At 37.3% G+C, this 21,325-nt stretch overlaps 2 protein-coding genes across 2 annotated transcripts; both read left to right on the plus strand.

Moving 5' to 3' along the window:
- The first annotated feature begins 4,498 nt into the window (after positions 1-4,498).
- On the plus strand, positions 4,499-11,448 carry zpld1a (zona pellucida-like domain containing 1a). Its single transcript, XM_066700267.1, has 11 exons — positions 4,499-4,546; positions 5,421-5,534; positions 5,960-6,180; positions 6,653-6,834; positions 7,463-7,535; positions 7,911-8,008; positions 8,300-8,380; positions 8,613-8,784; positions 9,073-9,181; positions 9,766-9,795; positions 9,951-11,448. The coding sequence occupies exons 2-11, from the start codon at positions 5,429-5,431 to the stop codon at positions 10,124-10,126; spliced, it is 1,248 nt and encodes a 415-aa protein (XP_066556364.1). The 5' UTR covers positions 4,499-4,546; positions 5,421-5,428; the 3' UTR covers positions 10,127-11,448.
- Positions 11,449-16,730: 5,282 nt separating this feature from the next.
- LOC136747137 (zona pellucida-like domain-containing protein 1) lies at positions 16,731-21,232 on the plus strand. The gene is made up of 9 exons (XM_066700090.1): positions 16,731-16,958; positions 17,238-17,422; positions 17,966-18,038; positions 18,487-18,584; positions 18,738-18,818; positions 19,191-19,359; positions 19,504-19,615; positions 19,763-19,780; positions 19,875-21,232. Exons 1-9 carry the CDS (start codon positions 16,731-16,733, stop codon positions 20,033-20,035), a joined length of 1,125 nt encoding a protein of 374 aa, XP_066556187.1. The 3' UTR covers positions 20,036-21,232.
- The last annotated feature ends 93 nt before the right edge of the window (positions 21,233-21,325 follow it).

Consider the following 21,325-nt stretch of genomic DNA (forward strand, 5'->3'; position numbering starts at 1 on the left):
TGGAATGAATCATGCATGTTTCATTTACAATATATTTAACTTACATTTATTTCTGAGTAATTATTAGAATACTTTCTTGTGCACGGTATGACTATGTCACCTGCTTGTACGTTGTTAGAGATAACCCAGTGCAATGTGTCGTACTGCTCTGGTTTACAGTCCTTCTCAGCGTTTCTCTGAGCTCTTATTCCATGTGCAGTGTGTGTCTGTGCTGGGAAGACAGTAAGACACAGACAACTCAGCACAATGTTACTCTACAAGCTGTTAGAGGTCAGGATAATGCTCTGGCCGCTGCCCTCTAAGTTAATGATAAAGTGTGTGCCACAGTCCGGAATAATGTATTTTGTATATAAAAGGCTTGTATTTCATGCATCAACAATGCAGCATCCTGTTGATCTTTCCCACTGTGGAGAGAGCTTGGTCCTAGGAGTTATTTTCTCTCTGATCTTCCTCACATCCTGCCGGTGTCACATAAATTATTACGTATTACAGTGCATCCATTCATATCTTATTCATTGCAGAACAAAACCCCTGATATGTGTATTTTTTATGTAATTTGAGTGGCCCATACATATCTTAACCCCAGTTTGAGTTGAACTTTTTGTATTATTTGTATCTGCTTCTTAAATTATATTGAGTCTTAATATCAGTATAATGATTTTACAGTATAACAAACACAATTTAAAAACAAATGCAGTCAAAGAAAGATTTTCATTTTTATTATGAAATGATGTAATTAAAATAGATACGTACGTCACTTAGTATGTTTAGCACTTCTTTAAAATCCTTCTTATACTTATTAAGAGCTTTTTGTGTTTGTTCCACATAAAATGAATGTAATCCTAAATTCTGTGAATGGATTTAAGTTAATCTGAATATTAGAACGATTGTGTGCAACATGGTAATACAACACCATAGCAGTGCATTGCATGAATAATTATCCTTACAAAAAGTCTTTTACAGCTAGGCTCTTTGATCAGACATAGGCTAAATATGATATCTGCAGCAGGTTTCTAAGAGAAAACAATTAAACCGAAGACCTGGCATATTGTGTGACAATTGGGTCATTTAGTGGGAGGGTTCTGTAAAATTATGTTAAAGGTTAGGGATCTTATACATACATTATATATGCACATGGACACATGATCCTCATTACTTGGCAATGAACTGAATTGTGTAAGAAAATGTGTTTTGCAGCCTCATTAGGCAGAACATTAAAACAAAACAACAATGTTCCTTTTCAAATTCTGCCTTTTGCTGAGGCCTTGGTGAGTTTTCATAACCCCCAGCCCTCCCAGTCGAGTGTTGAATGTGACACTTAAGCATGACAGAACCATTACTGTGATGGACAATTGGTGTCATTCTGAAGGAACTCATTCACATCTTTTAGCATATTCTGTCAATAAACTGCTGAGAAGGCCTGTCTGGGCCCAGGAGTATTTTCTTCTTTCTCTCCCATTTAGCATTTCTCAAGGAACGCGGCTGCGAAATCATTTGGATCAGTTTACAGGGTCATTTTATTTTCTGTCTCATAAGTTTTTTGAAACAGAATCAAGAACCATTAAATGGATGACATTATCCTTGTGTAGAGTAAAATAATACATTTGGAGAGGAATTTGTAAAAAAGGTACATGCACAGAAAGCCAACACAGTTAGTGTAAATTAGGCCATCAGTCCCACATTTCTTTTAGTTATAATTTGCATTCTGTTTACTGTTTACAATGTGCTTCTGACATCAAAACGTTATTTATTCGTGCAGTATATTTATGGGGCAGTGGATGAAGGAAGGCCACTGCACGATTTTAAAATTGGTTGTTAAGACAGTACAAAAGATTTGGAAAGGTTTCTTACTACTATTGTAAGTGCTATTTCTTCATTATCAAACAGTGTACGTATTCGAAACAAAGCTTGACGAAAGCGACGCACAAACCCAACCAAAATGTTCTGAAACTCGGGAATGATGTACACAACCTTGCGAGTCTGACGTTATACTTGTTGCTCGCATGTAAGCCAAAGCATTGACATTTCACATTGAGTCCATGGAGAACAAAAGCGAGGTGCAAATCCTTTTATTCATAATAAGAAAGAGATTGCCAGTAACCTATTTAATATCATATGATGAGTTGTTTCTTAGGGCCCGGAGTCTATATAGATTTCATCCCAGATAAAGATGATCGGTCCTTTTGTGTTAGAGAGAACGCTACTCGTGTTTATGCCCAGTCATTAAACTATCAGCTTAACTTAAGATATTAAAGCCAACTCTGAAATGTCATTATTGTTCTTGGCTCTATTCTTCCAGTGATGAATATGAATTTAGATTACACAGGACAACGTAATTATTGACCTACTTAAGAACCGACTCACGTAATTCAAATGAGGATTAATTGTATTATGTTTTGGTCTCTATATTCCTCTCTGGATTTTGATATTTACTAAGGTCGAGACCAAACTGGAAACTAGTTTTGTACTAGAATTCAGTTTGGGTTAGTGAGTTAGTTTGTGGGATAAACTAGTGTGGGGTTAATTCATATAGGGTTTCAACACCATGTGGATTGGGTGCAGCTTCAAAGATTGGTGTTGGTAGGGCTGGAGTTCTGGTTATTCTTAGCGGTTAATGATTCTTGAAATAAAATAAAGTATCTTAAAATGGTATTAATCCAAATCTACTACTCACTACTACTCACTCACCTCTTCCAACTCAAAATCGAAACCTTCCTACCTATTGCTTGATTGATAACCCAATGTCAATCAGAACGTTTTAAAAGCTATTAATTTACCCTAAAATCAGAAAATAATCAATTTAGAAATGGAAATGAATTGACTTTCTCTGACTTCTGTAAGAGAGGTTTAGAAATCTAATGGGTCTGTTCTTAAAGTCACATGAGAAACCCACACAGACAACACATCACAGTTTGCACCCTTAGGAGCGTAGTAATTTCTAAGCCTTGAAGCCAGTAAAAAGTGCTGCATAAATAACCACACCAAGCTGAATGACATCTAAAGGACTTGCTGGATGCACAAGATGATTGACAGGAAGCGCTCAAAAAGCCTTTTTTGAGTTTAATGATGGTCCTTGTTTGATCTTGGTCTTCCCTGCCCCATAATTCGAGACTACGCAGATAAGCAGCACAACCAATTGCAAAGTATATAGAGAAAAGCAAAAGATACGAGATGGAGCCACGGTCTGGAGATAGTTATCGACTCGACTGAATCAAGGTACTATATACTTTGCTCTGGGTTTTTTATCGAGACTGTGCTTCCAGTGTTCGTTGCCGCACGGTCGTATAATTCCTGCTTCTCAAACGGCTGTCGCAAATTGGGGTGCCTCGACTTCAGACAGAACACAAGAACCCGAGGAAGCCCGGAGACGAGGGTAAAGAGGCCATTTGCACACTCGAGAACGAGAAGCAATCAATCCCAAGAGCTCTTCTAACGGCTTCGGGCAGGAGGAATCCACTTCTGGACTGTTTTAAGTGATGGGATTAAAACGATTGTTAAACTAGGACGCAATTCAGTTTATTACCGCCTGATATGACCAGCACTAATGGGATGACTGAAGACTTTTGAAGAGAAAGCACCCGTGTTCAGCGTTTGATTGTCACAGCACAGAGCTGGCCTGCTGTTTGGTGCAATTGTTTATATTTTCCCCAGTTGTCAAGGAAGCGAGTGGCTTCACAGGTATTAATCATATTGTCTCTGCTGGAAGTTTTAATCCTACAGAAGTTTTTTTCTTTCTTGTCAGTATCAGTAATCTATCCCTATGAGTTAGAACATTTATGATGGAAGGAGAGTTGAGGGTTTATTTCAATCTAGCCATAATTTTCATCACTATATTAATGGACTACAATTTAGGAATATTTAAAATGACTATTTGATGAAGCAGCTGCACATATAAACCAATTATTACACACTGATTTTTATAGCTTTTTTATAGATCTTAAACCTTTATCCAGCCCACAGATATACACACTGAGCAAGTGTTAAGCTGAGAAAGACAGAGCTGTAACATATGTGGAGCAAATAATTCAGTAAAGAGACTGTGTGTGCTCTCAGGCACGGCAGAGGAGAAACAGCATGAAATGTGCTGATGGAGCTTTTAGACACAAAGCGTCAAAAGCGCTCAAACAAACCTCGGCCCAGATTAGCTCGGAAAGCCGAGAGAATGGCTGCTTCAGTCACCAGACCGGCTCGCTCCAACGGCCGATGAAAAGATAATTTCCCCAAATTGACCTCTTGCAGCGTCAAAACGTTTGTGTGTGTTGACAGAAGAAGATCAAGCAGAAAGGATATGAGTGGGAAACTTCAAATCCTGCTCATGTTTCTGGGCCTGTGAAAAGATTTGTAAAACACATTGAGGTTTGATGGATTTTCCCATGTTCCCCCAGACAGCGCTTTTTGTTGAAGTGTTCAAATAATGAATCCTTATGTTTTTTTCTCGAGACACCATGTTTCTTGTTGTGCAGGGCTGCAGCGCTCACCATTCGATCACATGCGGCAGCCCAAAGCACATGGAGAACCGCTGACAGGGCAGCTTCCAGGGACCAGGGTAAGCAGCATTATCTTTGGGGTTTTTCTCACTTGCTGGGAGCACCATTTCGTTGGATTTAACGGTAAAACCGATCTTTAAGTCACCGAGGTGACCAGCGCAATCCATCTTACCTAATTGTTTCCCAGCTCAAAAGCTGGCTTATCTGATGTTGATAAGGGATTTGGGAAATAAAGGAGCTTTTGGACGACAAACAAAGCAAAAAACTGACAACCAATTTGTTTTAAAGTAAAAAAAAAGGAAAATGTTATTGATGATGTGGTTGACATCTACCATTTAGAAGACTTAGGGAATCAGTTAAGAACAGAGCAGGGAAGCAAGTGAACTAGTGAGAGAGAAAGAGAAGACTACATATTTTATTTTATTTGCATTTGGTTCACATTTCCATACTTTCAAAACAATACAATTAATATCTTGTTTATTGGGGGGAAAAGAGCAAAGAAATGTACATGGGAAACATTTATGTACATTCATACAAGTGTTATGTTTTGTGTTTCTGGCAAAGTTTTTCACTGGGACTATTTTGAGATTTTTTAAACAGACTAATGATGTTTTCAGATAGTGGCTTTAAGGTTTCTCAGTGGGACACACTGGCTATAAAGACAGTGGAAAAATCATTCTACTCTTCCTTCATTTTGCTAATTTCACATTTGTTACTTATTAATTTCAAGCTGAATCTCATTTTACGACAACTCAATGAACTCACTCAAGAAAGCAATATTATAGGAAACAGGTTTGTACCGTAAAAGATGATGATGATCCATCCGTCCATCCATTTTCGAAAACGCTTATCCTGGTGAGGGTCGCGGGGAAGCCGGAGCCGATAGATGATGATGATGATGACTGATATATTTGTATTTTCTTCCTCCTTTAGGTGCTGCAATGGAACAAATATGTTTGCTTCTTCTGCTTATAAGTAATGCTCTTTCTGTCGGCGCGCAGTTCAATGGGTTTAACTGTGATGCCAACTACCACAGCAGATTTCCTGGTAAGGCAACTTCTCCTTTCGGTCGTTTCCATTATTCTTCCCTGAAATGGGTTTTCATTTATATCCGCTTGTAGCAAACGTAATAAAAAGCTAAGTCCACCTAGTGAATTTATTTTCTAGCTTGCTTAATGATTCATATAATTTCAGTCTTACACATACACATTTTCTTTACAAGCAGTGACACATACATAGAAGTGAGATCCCAATTTAAAAAAAGAATCGAAGAAAACATTGTTTTCCATCGTGTTTTAATAATGTGTTCAATAGAGGGTTCAAGGGAATGTAAAACAATAATGCTTAGTGGACCAAATCTGCCTATTACATATGGGTTCACTCAATAATAGACACATCCTAGTCCTTACCTACTGAAACATGCAAATAAGCAACTTGTTGAAATGTTAATACAAGCTTTTTGTTGTGCACAGCTGAGCGGGACATTAGTGTCTACTGTGGGGTGCAGACTATCACCCTGAAGATTAATTTCTGCCCGGTGCTCTTCTCCGGGTACACGGACGCCGACCTGGCCCTCAATGGCCGGCATGGCGACGCTCACTGCCGGGGGTTCATCAACAACAACACCTTCCCCACCGTGGTGCTGTTCACCATCAGCCTCAGCACCTTGGAGTCCTGCGGGAACTCCCTGGTGGTAAGAGCCACCCGCCCTGACTCTGTGATGTCTGCGAGCGGTCTTTAATTTAGCTGTACTGCTTTCGTGCGAGGCGATATATTAGGAATCATTGCAAAAGCCCAGAGAAGTCCTTAGATTTTGTATTGCTGCTTTCTACTAAAGCCAAGGAGATTGCATGAGTAACTGGGATAGTGATGCATTATCGTCAGATTGGGGAAGGCAGTTGGAAAAGTGGGCTGCCAGGAGATAGTATGCTTTAATTCTAGGGTTTAATTCTGTCATCAGTCAGTGATTTTGTATCTCTGGTGTTTACGGTTGTGTGTGATGATTATAGGATTAGGATTATTCAGTGAGATAGATTCATTTAATGGGATGATTTGCTCAAAGATGTTACGTTGGTTATGTCTGTTAATAGCGGTCACTGGGAGAATAAGGACAGGTCAGAACAGTTGCACAGTTGGATGCAAAGATTATTGACTTTGTATTTCAGGTTTCCTCTGCCCAGGGTGTCAATGCCTATGGAAACCTCTCCCTGGTGCAGATTGGTAACGTATCAGGGTACATTGACACGCCAGACCCTCCGACTATTATCAGTTATCTGCCAGGACTGCTGTATAAATTCAGCTGCAGTTATCCTCTGGAGTACCTGGTCAACAACACCCAACTAGCTTCGTAAGTCTTTCTCGGTGCTCCTCAAATATAGGGAATTCCCAGTAGGGCAAAGTGGCTCCATTAACTGTGTGAGACGATGCAAACAATGTAGTAAAATCTAGTTATATGAGTGGAAATATACCAGCATCAAGGTTCAGTGTTAAAATATTACTAAACAATGACAGAAACATTTTAACTAACTAAATATATAACCAGTAATATCAAGTTTATTTAATTCCACTCTAAATAAGTTTAAAGAATAGTTCACACATGTTTGAGACATATAGTCTGTTTTCGCTGAACTGTGACCCACTGTCCAGTCACAGATTATAGATATGGAGTTCGATGGAGGAACTCTCTGTCAAACAAAGAAACGTCTCCAGGTGTTGCATTTAAAATTCACAATTGGGTCCAAATTGTGGGTCTAGGGTTACAAATCATACAAAAAATATTACATTATTTATATTATTTTAATACTGGCAATAAACTATGTTTTTTTTTGTTTGTTTTAACTAAAAGGTGATTTTTTTGTATTTACAAATATGGATTGCTCAAAACTGAATGTCTCTAATACCGGATAAAATGTAACTTTTCAAATATATATATTTTTTCTCAGATTTATTTATAAGTACGGCTGATTTTTTCTCAGGTCATCTGCAGCTATATCTGTAAAGGACAACAATGGTACATTTTTAAGCACATTGAGTTTACTCCTGTACAATGTAAGTAAATACATAAATTATCACTGTAATTCATCATTATTGCTACAAGATCTTTAGTATCGTTGAAATAAATAAAGACATGTTTTGTAAGTAGACACAGTGAATAACAAAACTAGAAATTAATGTTTTAAACAATTTTTACTTGAAAGAATACAAAATAAAATAAGGACGTTTAAATCAAATTCCAGCACTGGCTTAACATATAGTATAAAGACAATTACTAATTTATTTTAAATTACAGAAGTTGGCTAATTTGTGTAAACAACTAAGTATGCACAAAATGTATACTTTTTAAATTGCAAAGGGAATTTGGGTTAAATTATGAATGAGATATCTATATAATTATTATACACCGTTATTTTTTATTTTCCCTAGGATTCAACCTATGTCCAGCAGCTGTCCATTCCCATGGCCGGACTCACACTGAAGACTAAGGTGTTTGCAGCAGTAAAAGCCACCAATCTTGATAGAAGGTAAGGGTGCCAATATAGACTCCATAGATAACATGAGCCCAAACAGCTTCTAAGAGCCAAGTGTATAAAAAAAGATAAAGCCTTGTGTGATATATAAACACATGTATAAGAATAATTAAGGGGAATCCTATCCACAGTATTAAGCCTAACTCAATACTTCCTTTGTAAGACTTTAGTTTCAAGTGTGACTTTGAACAATCATTCACCTCAGCAAAACTGCAGCAGAGATACCGTACTGTCTGGCACGGCACAAAATATTAATCCTTAAATGACCTCCTTGTTACTCAACAGATGGAATGTTCTGATGGACTACTGTTACACCACCCCCTCTGGAAACCCCAACGATGAACTTCGATACGACCTTTTCTTTAGGTAATTGCTCAAATGTACACATTTATATCAAAAGCATGTTGGGCGACTAAGCTCCAGAAAATGATGTGCATCTGTAGAAACAGAACTAGCATGAATTGGAGGATTGTTTTGTTGATAGGTCAAAGTTTAGATCTTATTTAATATATGTTGGTTATGTTTATTTTTATTTCTTGAACTAAATAGTCTGTGGAATTTCTGCTTTATAATCTCCCTTTTTATGATCTCGAAATAGTTGTGACAAAGACCCGCAAACGACTGTTTTCGAAAATGGCAAGAGCCAAATGGGACGATTCTCCTTTGAAGTGTTTCGATTTGTCAAGCACAAAAACCAGAAGATGTCAACAGTGTTCCTGCATTGTGTCACCAAGCTCTGTAGGGTAGATGACTGCCCTTTACTCATGCCGGTAAGATCTGTAAAGCACGAACAGGACAAGAGAGCTATGGAGTAGCTGATGATTGTGAAAGTTAATGGAAAAAATGTTTGCTGTGCATTTCTGATTATATGCACAAATAATAAATGTACTAGCATTGGTAATGGATTCTGCGTCCTAAATAAGAAACCACATCCATCTCTCTCTCCCCTTGTCTCTTTTCTTGTTTATGTAAAGTGCATAATTTTATATGGTATGATATAATATAACATGGTATACTATATTGTAAATAATTTACCCTGAATTGCATTTTAATAATAGATCTGTGGCAGCAGAAAGAAGCGAGACCTTTTGGAGACAGTGACTCCCAACCCAAAAGGTGCTTCTGGCAATGCTGTCATTACAGCTGGTCCTATAATCACTAGAAGTGGTAAGTGTGTCCAACCTCTTTCCTCGGCACAAGCAAGATCTTCGTGGCATTTGCTGTGATTTCCTTTGCCTGATTGATAAGAGCTTCAGCACCTGCAGTGAAACGAGAAAGTGTTGTTTTCCGCTTTTGCTGTTTCAGTTCTGTTACTTTCATCGATGTAGTGGGGACAATGACAAGATAGGAAGGAAGAAAGGAAATGTATAGGAATAGTAATAGCATTTTAACTTGTACTCAACACTGCTGTAAGTCTCTTTACAGCAAGATAACTCACAATGTTGGACAAACACTGGCTTCTGCTAAGATGATAGACTTTCTTCTACCAGATTTTACTACATAAAAAATAAACCAATTATTAGTTTTAGCATGCAGATACATTCCTTGAAATAAAACAAGATCATTATAGTAATTCTGGTCAACCTTTGAACCGCAAAATCTCAGGACTTTCATGCCATGTGAGCTTCAAATACGGCTAGTTAAAATTTGAAGTTGACATTTAAATGTAATATGCTCCTATTTTAACTGTTTCTCACCTACACAAATATCTGTCTGAGGCCTGTTTTGAACTTTTGTTTCGCACTTTGCAGATGAAACACCCACCAACAACTCACAGCTAGGTAAGGGTCTTCCTTATGTCATCTTCCAGCCGGTATAAGTAGAACACAAACCCAGTACTTCTGAGGCTGGGGAGGGGAGGGCTGCCGCTGATTACATGAACTTTGATATTCTTGATTGACTGGCCCTAATTGAAGTATTTATACCTTTGTTGCAGCACAATTGAACGGACCTGCTTTCCAGATGAATTCGGTGACAAGCGCCCTGATCTCGGGAGTGATCATCCTCGGGGTGATGAGTCTAAGCTTTTTCATCCTTTCCCTCACCTTGCTCAAGGGGAAGCAGCACAGCCCGGCAGTGCTGTCGGGAATAAGAAACCCAGTCTTTAATTGACTCACACTTTGTGTGCTCATTTTGAATTATTCAGTTTGTTTTTTTTAAATATATACAATTATCTTTGTTTGTTTAAGATGTATTATTAAAAAAAAAAAAAGTACAACTTTGAAATCAGTTGGCTCGTTATCATAATGTAAGTATGTCCTAATTTAGACCAGAGAGACGATTTTGTTGATTGCGATGACAGTGTCTTGTACATTTATACTGGTAGATTGGTGTAGCTTGAATGCTGCCAGGTTTTTTGTTGTTGTCGTCCTTGTTGTTGGTGTTTTTTTCTTGTTTTAAAGCAAGGCTAGTTCAGAATATTTTTTATACAAATGTCTCAATGTTGATATCTCATAAAATTATTTCCCAGATCAGCAGGTAAGAAGCAAATCTATTCAATACCTCAGCTTATTTGTGTCTTTCCATTGCAGGGTTTAACATTAATAATACAAAGAAAAACAAACCTGTGAAGTATGTATGTTGGAGGATAAACTGGAGATAGCTTGTGATATTACATAGAAAATTATTATTATTATTATTATTATTATTATTATTATTATTATTATTATTATTATTATTGTCATTTAGCAGATGCCTTTGCTCAAGGTGATGTATGTTTTAAAGACACTAACATACAATTTTCTACATGTAAAAAACATTAAAATGGCAACAAAACAATGATCAAAAATGATCCACAAATTACAGTGAATAATTTTAAGAACAGACAGGATTCATTTAAGGTACCAGAGAAAAGCATATGCTAAGGTCTGGAAAAACACATACACCAGCATATATCATTACAACCAGTGTATGTTTCTCAAGTTTGATAGGATAGAGAAACCAAGTGGGAAAGAGACATCTGGTCACCTCTGAATAAATCCTGAGGAAGAAAGACCAGTAAGGTATTGGAAAGGAAAGCTTGACTCTTACAGATGTTTACCGCTGTAATTCTGCATCATTCCTCAGTTAACATGTTTACCTTGCTAAAACTACACGCTCCACTGCCTTCATTGCACTTCGCCATGATACACAATATTACATCTGTAAAATGATTAGAAGACGTTTCTGAACTTTAATGCACTAGTGTGCTGCTTTCTGAATTCAGTTTGGGTTACGTTAGTGTCAATGGCACAATATTAAGGGTCACATGAGGGGATGTTGTTCCTTATTCACTTTGCCGTTGCACTGACTGCATGTAATTTTTATAGTGTAGGTAGTTTTATAATAAGCCTTCTTGTTTGCACTTGCAATGTCACTTAATTGTCCCAAAATGTTACATTAGGTGATTATGTTCATACATTGCAGTATTGCAAAATAAACGTTTGAATAATTAAAATGTTGGTTTGAACTTCCCTCCATGCTTTTGTAGCTCATTGCGTTCTTCCACTTTATTACTTTGTGAACAACATTAAAGAAAAACACACACTTATGCATATACAGATTTACTCATAGCTCTTATCACCTATGTGTGTTTTTGCTGAATTCAACGGGAATCCACTGAAGATTGGAGACTTGCAGAATCCTAAATGAGAGATATGTCTGGAGCACTAATGATACAGTTATTGCCTTTTCATTTCCAAATAATGAATACTAAAATACAATACCCAAAAACAGATTGCACCTCGATTTGTTTTGATGTGGTTTATCTATCAGTAAAAGGGATTTGTTTGAGGTCTGAAAACTATAATTCAATTCTGCACAGAAGGTGCCTTTGTGTAAGACTGAACAGAGAGACCGATTGGATTATTAGATGCGATGTTTTGGGCAGACCTCGGATGCACACAATAGGGGGATACAGCTTCATCTCTTTACAGAGCTCCAAGAGCTGCAAGAAGATACACAGTGACTTTCACACTGCACTCGCAGTTTATTCGTGTTGCTGTCTCTGTCTTCCTGTGTAACCTAGACAAAATCCCCAGAGTCTACGCCCTTTCTCCCTTTTAATCAAAGCTTTTATCGAGTATTGTGTTATAATATGCGAACCTGGGAGACGCCAGTGAATGACATGTGAAAACTGTTGACTGACTTACATAAGGCAACTTCTTCTGGTTTTGTGGTTCTAAAGAGCGTTTACTGGAAAGAGGATTTGCAGTTTAACGTGTTTGCATTCATTACCACGGAGCAAGCTGAGTGGTGCACTGCACAGTTCATTTGGACATTTGGAGATAGATGCAATATATATATATATATATATATATACACACATTTATAAAGAAATAGAGTTGTGTATTATGCTCTACTTTGTTCGAGGTCCATAAATAGATTTCACTTCATATGATTTTCCGTGTGCAAGTAAAGTTGACGTTCAAAATTTTATTGATGCTTTTAGGTAAATCAGTGCCCACACCCAGCACTATACACAAAGCACATAAATATATATTCAAAACATATACAAACAAACATATAACAAATGGCAGAGAGGAAAAAGCTATGCTGCCCGCCTTACAGAACCTGTTTTATTATTAATATAATAAACCTAATCAACTGATGGATTATGATATTTTACCATATAGCATAAACATATTTATTACATCAGAAGTAACAGAACATAAATCAAGTTAAAATACATAAATAAACAAATATATAAATGCAAATGTACTACTCACTGTTCAGATGATGCACAGCACTCAACAAATCTTTACTGGGTGATAGCATTGCAGTTGAACAAGGTTTAGATGTCTGCCTGGAGAGATGGGAGTTTTTTTGCTCAATAATTTCCCCACGATCTTAAACATCTCTTTAAAACTCAGTGCTTCACCTGTATCCAGAACTTACTCCTCCACCTCTCCTCAGCCTGCTATGTTTGACAAAAACACATGTCTATCCTTTCAATAACCTGCTCATACAATAAATAATTGTCTAATACATCAAGAATGAACCTCAGGCATTTGAATCCAAAACCGTTCTATGATAGGAACATTCTTTCTGAAGGAATGAAAAAGTACAACAATGGACACAAATATAATCCTGATAATATAGCTGGAACAGAGTGAGATCATGAAGTCGAAGAGATCTGATCTGCTGTAGCCTCCAGTGCACGTTGTTGGGTTATTATACTAGTGCCAGTTTGTGTTAATTTACTTTAGGAATTATATCTGCAGTTATAGCCAAGGGGAGGAAAAATAATAAAGGAGACTAATGGTTCTCTATGTTCAACACAAATCAACCATTAAAGTCAGACATTATGCTGCATTCACCTGCTTGTCTATAAGCTGCTTAAATTACCAACTGATTGGGACTGTGTACTAACAGTACCCTGGAGTTTGGATAACAAGAAAAGAATACAAGAAGCAAATTGGATGAGGCCAACAGGCCTATTTTGCACATCTGCCTACTAGAACAGGGCCGGGCAATTCCATTCCTGGGTTTCTGTTTTTTACATCCACCAGGTCCTAATGATTAGATTGAGTAATTATTTGGAGAATGTTTCAAATCATCTGTTTTAATGTATTTGCTGTCTCAGCTGTGCCTCACCCCCTATAAATACATGCCTGTCTCAAATGAAGCTGATAATTTCCTTTTACAAAAAAAAAAAAAAAAAAGTCTCATTTCATGGGAACAAACCAGAAGGTACATGTCAGAAACAACAAGACAAGAATGTAATGCGATATTTTTCACTTTGCAAGAACACCTCCATGTCAGTTAGGTCTACGGTAATGTCTAGGAGGCTGCAAGTAGTGTCAGGACTGTTGACTGCAATAAATACTCTTTTCAGTATTTCACCAGTACAAAAACAATAATTTCAGATGTATACACTATGCATTATAAAGCACACACTGCGTCAGTGCAGGAGGCCTTCACTGCACATTCGTCCAATGGCAGAAAGAGATTTTGCTCTGAAACTTTATACGAGACCAGGACGCAATTAACCTGTCACCCCCAACCTGGCACCGCAATTTCTAGGGGTAGCTGTTGTGTCTGTCACCTGAATGAATTAATTTGTATTCAAGGTGCACAAGAAGACCACGCTCATCAATCTTAAGCTATGCTATGTCTGTCTGGAGGCATCCTGCTGTGAAATTCAATACGAATTGATTCTCTTTGTTGATGACTATATCCAGCAGAAAATATGAAAAGGTCTCTTAGTGTAAAGGCAAAACCAAAATAAACCAATTGACAAAATGCAGAAAAAAATAAATACACCAAACAAAACAAGACAATAGTGACATACTGTCCCTTATTTATTTATTTGTGTTCTGTTTCACCTCTGCTGTTAAACAGAACAGAAGTGGAAATGTGTCATGTCTGTGCTAACAGTACTAACTCACCAAGACACAGACATGAGAAACATGGACATATCTTTTTTTTAATGGTAAACACATACCCAGCTTGGTACGGCCCTCAATAATGGAGACCACGCACTATGAAAGATGTTTGTTATTAGTTGTTATCGCAACTGCAGATGATCAGATTAGGCTTTGTTGTGAGTTCTCAGGATCACCTTAGATTAAAATAAAGGCCACCTAGATATTGTTAGATGCTTAACTCCACAGTAAAATAAAGCATAAAAAGACTATTATATAAATCCCCAAGAGGTGTTGTACTTGCTTTATTCACATAATACTGGCATGCCAAGGAGGCTTATATTTAAATAAATAAAGCTACCTAGGTATTGTTTCTGTTGTGATTTTGAAGGAGATGTGTAGAATTTCATATTTTGCCTGTAGGGTAGGTTCATGGCATTTTCTCGACAAAAAGTAAATTGTTCACTCAAGGCGTAGTGAGAGCCACACCAAACCATGTTGACCTTTATTCTATCCAATCCTAGAGGACCCACATCTCTATAAAAACACAATATATCCATGCAGTCAGGACAGTCTAGAGGGGATACTCCAGAGATACGGTATGTGCTATTCTTCTAAATATTTAATACAGATTGTACATATTTAGATATAAATAAGAATGAAATATAAATGTGCAAATGGCAATATTTATATGCAGGACTCATTTCCCTCAGTACGATTGTTTGCCTCTTTGGGTGATTCTTGGTGGACTGTTCACATTAATACCACATTCATGTCACTCTGCTATGGTCTGTGAGTTTATTTTATTAGCTTTCTTGCCATGCTCAAGAGGGCTAATATTCTATATATTCTGTCTTTATGTAAAATGAACAAATAGTGAAATATTAAATTCCACTTACATTGATACAAAGAACTCTTTGTTGATGCTTTAGTTTGTGCATTTGTGGTGGGAAACATTTTAATTATGAATAACTATTCTTACATTACAAATTGTTCTCTATCATACAAATATGGGGAAAAAATTTATCATATTCGTACATTAAACCTTTAACAATTGTAATAAAGGAACACAAAAATATTGTTGGTCCAAATGTAACCACTGAATTTGTTGTTTTCTTATTGCTGGAATTGGTCTTTGTAAGAAACTTAGACTTGGAGGTGGGTGGGCAGTTTTTTCACCAAAATTAGAGTTCTGGAATCCTTGAGTTATTATATATCTATTAGAAAATGCTCCAGTGGTAAGCTTATACTTTATTGTATACTTTATTTATCTTTTCACATTTTGGAATTGCTATATATTATTTTGTCACTGAATTTGTTTTAAAAATGGCACATGACCAAGAAGATGAATTGCACCAGCCTGAAAAGAGCGCTGCATAATTTGGTTTTGTATATTTTTTATAAGGGCAAGGAGACCATGATGCATCTTCTCAGCTCCATTGGCATTGCTGCACTGCTTTTCAGAACCAGCTATTCTATAACAGCAAATAACTGTACAGGATACCTCAGACCCCCAGGTAGACATCCATGCACTCCTACTTACTTCCTTGGTCATTTTGGTCAATTATTCATGAATAAACTTCACACCGGTTCAATCAGTCAAACTCTTTATGATAAAAAAGCTAATATTTACAATCTGTCACACAAGTCCATTTTGGTTTTGTCTGGATGTTGTTGTTTTTATTTCAGTTTTTGTAGTATTTGTTAGGCTGTGAAGGACAAAGTGTTCTAGGATGAAATCATGTGGTTCTACATAAAACCCTCAGCAATAATAAGTCTATATGACCAGTGGATCAATTATATTATATGACTCTCTTTCCTCTGCTCAGTGTAGGAAAGGATTTATATTGAAATGGTACAAATATCAACATTATTAGAGCTACATTGGATGTGAAAGTGATTTATCTGTGTCTGTATTAAAAGACTCTGGTAGAATATTTTATTCAGGAATGGGTTTATTTTGAAAGTAGGAAATAGTAGGAGTAGTAAATTGCTTCAGATAATAGTAAGAAGGTGGATGAACCTTCAGACCTTCCCATTCTCCTCATGACAATAATCTAAGCTGAAAACTTTCTTTAATTATGATAATTAATTCTATCCAGTTGATCAGGAGTTGTTGTTTTTTACAAAGGCAAGCGATGGAATGAACTAGAAATATCTGGAAGCGGGGAACCCTTTATTCAGCAGGCCAAAAATGACCGCATTACCTTCTGGAACTGAAACAACATTAAATTGCATGGTCTTTAAAGAATGCGTCACACATATTAAATGTCAGGGAAGCGGTCTAATTTTATTCATGTGAAGAGTGTGCCAGGTTTTGAAGCTCTGTAACCTCTCCGATCAAATCAGATTAACACGGCATCTGCTTTATCATGCCAGCGTACGATGACATCTCGGTGGCATGTGGCAGCAGCACCATGGATCTGGCGGTCCAGATCTGCCCAGCTGTGTATGCTGGCTACAACGAGTCCCTGCTGTACCTGAACTACGTGTTTGATGACCCCCGCTGCAAAGGAAAGCTGGACATCACTGTGACACCCCCCGTTGTCCGATTCAGCTTCCCAATTAACGAGTCAACGGGCTGTGGAAGCATCTTCAGGGTGAGTAGCCTCGAATGCACCTACATCTATCCCCAGTGGGACGTCATTAAATGAGGCCATCTCTGGGTAAGTCTATTGGGCACTGCAGGGAAATGTTTGGTTTCCGTCTGGTTTTCCTGATGCTCTGTACTTTTATGTGGGGGAAGGTGTAACCACAGAGGTACCTACAGAGCATACCTTAGGATGCTTTTTCACATCAAGTGTACAGAAATGATTTGTTATTTTCCACTGCCTTCTCAGTCTCATCTGTGTGGCTTTGTTTTGTGGATTCTTTTACAGACGATAACCACACCTGGAACTGGGATTTTTTCAGACTTCTCCAATATCCAGACAGTAAACATCAGCGGGGTGATCCGATCAAATGATCCCACTATTGGCACTGTGACTTACAACCAGGAGCTGGTGTACCTGTATTCGTGTGCCTACCCACTAGAGTACCTTATCAACAACACCAGGATTGATGTGTATGTTATTTTATGTTCTGTCTTTTAAATGCAGTTATGGTTTACATATTTTGGAGTTTGGGGGAAAGGGTAAAGAATTCGCAAAAAAGTGACCCCACAGGCTTGTTGAGGGAAGAGTACGGAATAAAAGCATTACAATCAGGGTGAGATTTATCAAATGTCATGAAATGATGACTTCTTTCACAAGCAGTTCGAGTTTTAATTTAACTTAATTCAATTCAATTCAATTTGAATAAACAATTAAAAAAAACAAAAAACCTGTTATCTCTTCTGAAGTTCACATTGACAATGACATGCATTGCACAAAAATAAAGCTATCAATGCCTGGATCAATTCTGATGAACTGAAAGATTTTTTATTGAAATTTAACAACATTTGTTACCGTACTAATTTCCTAAAGAAGTCAGTTTAGTGTTTGCCCAATCAGAAGACAAAACCCACTTTGATCTGACCAAACAGCTTCAGCTTCTAGTTTTGTCTCTTTGGCAAAACTGTGTTTAACCTACCTGGTCACTTGACTCACTCTGCCTTGTTCCTTTCCAGGTCTGGGGCCTCCATCTCAGTGAAAGACAACAATGGCAGCTTCATCAGCACTCTCAGCCTGCAGCTATATAAGGTAAGACAATCCCACATCAATAGGACACCAGTGAGACTGCCAACTCAGATTCCTTTTCAGAATTAGCAGGCAAGCTCTTCTCATTGCAAGGATACAAACGTTACATAAATAAAAGATTAATCGCCTTCCAAAGTGAGCACTGCAAGCCAGGACAATCAGAGGACAGTCGAACAGTCAAGGACGGAAGTCTAACAACCGCTTCTTCTAAAGAATGCGGATGTGTATATGAAATGTGACCCGATTATAGTTACCGTTTTTTGAAATTCTAGATCACAAGTAAGTATATTATTTTTAGTAACCTAGATTATCCACTTGGAGACAAACTCCTTATATCTGATTAACTGTTTAGCAGCCCAGAACAAAAGGGCAATAGAGTGTAAACATTGTCTTTCCACTAAAGGGTGTTGACACTGAACTGATCTTTTTCTTTTTTTTCCCGTCCTTTCAGGATGTAAACTACACAGCACCGCTTATAATTCCATCATCAGGAATTGATTTGAAGAGTGACGTTTATGTGCAAGTCAAGGCTGTCAATTTAACATCCAAGTACGGAACTTTAATTATTGATGTTTTCTTCCTACAGATGATATTTTACAACTTAAAGCAAGCTCTTCTTGTTTTTCAAAAATGACTCTTGATACAATTAAGACATGATACGACTAATTACCCTCAGTCTAAAGCTTCTCTGTTGCTCCACAGATTCAATGTCCTCCTGGATCGCTGCTACGCTACGACATCTCTGTATTCCACAAACTCAACCTACTTTAATCTCTTTGTATCGTAAGTCATTTAAAACAATTTTGCTTCAATTGTTCCAAAACTGATTTCTTAACAGTTTACCATTTCCTCTTGATTAAAAAACTAAAAAGACATTCTGGTGCTAAGCACAACCCCCACTGGTTTATATACATTTTACAGTTTTTTATTCCCTGTAAAATCTTTACATGAAAATACATTTTTTTTATAAAATATTCCTGTTGTACGGTACAGAACCATTTTAACATGATCTTAACTGATCTGAATAGATAAGTTTTATAATTAATAACTATATAATGTAATGTCATAAATGTTTTGCATATAGAAAGAATACAAGTATTAGTATTTTATTTTTAAAATATTACATCAAATTGTATGTATTTCCTTATTCTGCAGTTGCTCCAGAGATGCCCTAACAACAATGATTTTAAACGGTGATAACCAGTACGCCAGATTTTCCTTCAAGGCTTTTCGCTTCATTGAGCAAAAAAATCTGACGGTTGCTACCTACTATTTGCACTGCATCACAAGGCTCTGTGACGTCAATTCCTGCAGTCAGTTCAAGGTAGAGTAAGCACTGCTTTAAGATGGCAGATTCTTAATTTCCATAGTTCATAGACATTATGTTTCTCAGAAGGCTGTTTTCAGGTGACTGTGGTGCCTAGATTCACTTTGGATCAAATACAATGCACCTTTTCTCCCCTTTTAGAAATGCTCCAGGAAGAGAAGAAATGCCATTGAGACCACAACCCCTGTCCCAGATGGTCTCTCTGAAGCCACCACCATCACTTCAGTGCCAATCCATACCAAGGCAGAGACTGGTATGTGTCTGAAACTGTATCGGCAGCCTACAACAGTCAGAGATAAACAGGCTGGGATTAACTGACAGAAATCACAAATGAGTGACAACACTGTATTTACCACTGGCTGGGCAAATAACTAATTTTCTTTTCAATTTTCTTTTGCAGTCCTCCAGTCTAAAGAAGGTAACTGATTTAATCTTATTTGCATGTCTTAATATAACACACACACACACACACAGAGTAACTAACTTGACTTTCTTTTCATTTCACTTGACAGTCATTGCTGAAACCAAGGATGCCGTTTCGAGCATCTCTGTCGGTCTGGGAATAGCGGTGGCTTTCCTGGCTCTGATCTCCATTACAATGATAGCTATGGCCTACATGTTTTACCAAAAAACCAAGCAAGCAACGGGCATGAAGAAAATGTTTCCTAACTAAATTTTTGCCATCATAAGACTTGTTTATATTAGCCGTTATATGTTGCAGACATGTTATATTAGTGTGACTATCTTATTACACTGCTGGTGGAGTACTGAGACTCGTCATGGCTGTGTTATTCAGATGTTGTTAGTTTGTCTATACATTGACATCTTCGTTTCTTAGCACCTTGCTAAATCCTTGTTTACTGAGCTCTGGACACCCCCATTCCACCCCCACCCTCCTCCAAAATAAATAATTAAAAAGCAAAAATAAAAGCTAAATTGTACTTTCAGACAATTTAATTGAAAAGCTACACATGACAGAAAACACATAAAGAATTGCTACAACTAGGCTACGTGCAGTTGCCAAGTTCAGGTGAAATCAGGAAGGCAGCTGAGGTCGAAATTGTACAGTAAGTATTGGAAACTACAATTAGTGGGATCAAATAGTTATACATACTCAAAATGTATATATTGCTAATTTAACAACAATCATCTCAATATATTACAAATAATTGCATTTAATAATATGCTGTACAGCAAAGTTTATAAAAAAGTAAATATTTTATAAAATATTGTATTTTGTATTGCTTCTATCAGCTCTCCCATAATGCCTCCGGGCATGAGCAGAGCTAGCACTAAGACAGGAACACAGCGGGAGTAGGTCGGGATGTTTTCCAAGCAGGGAAAGCCATCTTGAAAACAAAGAAGTATAGAAGAGAAAAGGTCAAACATTTTAATCTTGATTCAGACCTCACCACAGTGAGTAAATAGGAACAGGTGTCAGGCAGGCGAAACAGGAACTTTTCCACTGTAGCCGAAAGCAAGTCACTAATGCTTCCTGTTCCCCTCACTCCACCAATTTTCCAGCTTTACTCAAAGATCAATCTTAAACCCAGCACTAGAAAAGTATCTTAAGTGACCACTGGACTATTTGTTATGTTTTGTTGATTATATTTATTAATTGATGGAATAATTGTGAACACACTTTTTTTTTGTTCCTTAGATAGAATGCAATTCATCAACCATCTTTGACAGACATAATAAGAGTTCATGCATTTGGCTTCATATTTACACACTTCTTTCTGGCATATTGTTTATTGGCTTCAGTGTTCAAATAATTTGTCGTTTTAAGTTGTGTATATGTTGTAGAATTTCCTCATAAATGCTTGAATGACCACAGGGGGTGTGTTTATTAAAGCCTGCAAACCTTGAATGTTTGTAATGGTAATCTGTACAGTGGCTCAGCAGATACAGTGGACACAACAGTACAAATTGGTTTGGTGATCACGGTAGGCTGCTACATCAT

This window comes from Amia ocellicauda, chromosome 3 (assembly GCF_036373705.1).
Source record: "Amia ocellicauda isolate fAmiCal2 chromosome 3, fAmiCal2.hap1, whole genome shotgun sequence".
NCBI lineage: Eukaryota > Metazoa > Chordata > Actinopteri > Amiiformes > Amiidae > Amia > Amia ocellicauda.

Coding starts and splice junctions, on each gene's coding strand:
- zpld1a (XM_066700267.1), top strand. CDS start 5,429: ATGGAACAAATATGTTTGCTTCTTCTGCTTATAAGTAATGCTCTTTCT. Junction 5,535..5,959: donor CTACCACAGCAGATTTCCTG/GTAAGGCAACTT, acceptor TGTTGTGCACAG/CTGAGCGGGACATTAGTGTC. Junction 9,796..9,950: donor CACCAACAACTCACAGCTAG/GTAAGGGTCTTC, acceptor CCTTTGTTGCAG/CACAATTGAACGGACCTGCT.
- LOC136747137 (XM_066700090.1), top strand. CDS start 16,731: ATGCCAGCGTACGATGACATCTCGGTGGCATGTGGCAGCAGCACCATG. Junction 17,423..17,965: donor AACAACACCAGGATTGATGT/GTATGTTATTTT, acceptor GTTCCTTTCCAG/GTCTGGGGCCTCCATCTCAG. Junction 19,360..19,503: donor ATTCCTGCAGTCAGTTCAAG/GTAGAGTAAGCA, acceptor CTCCCCTTTTAG/AAATGCTCCAGGAAGAGAAG.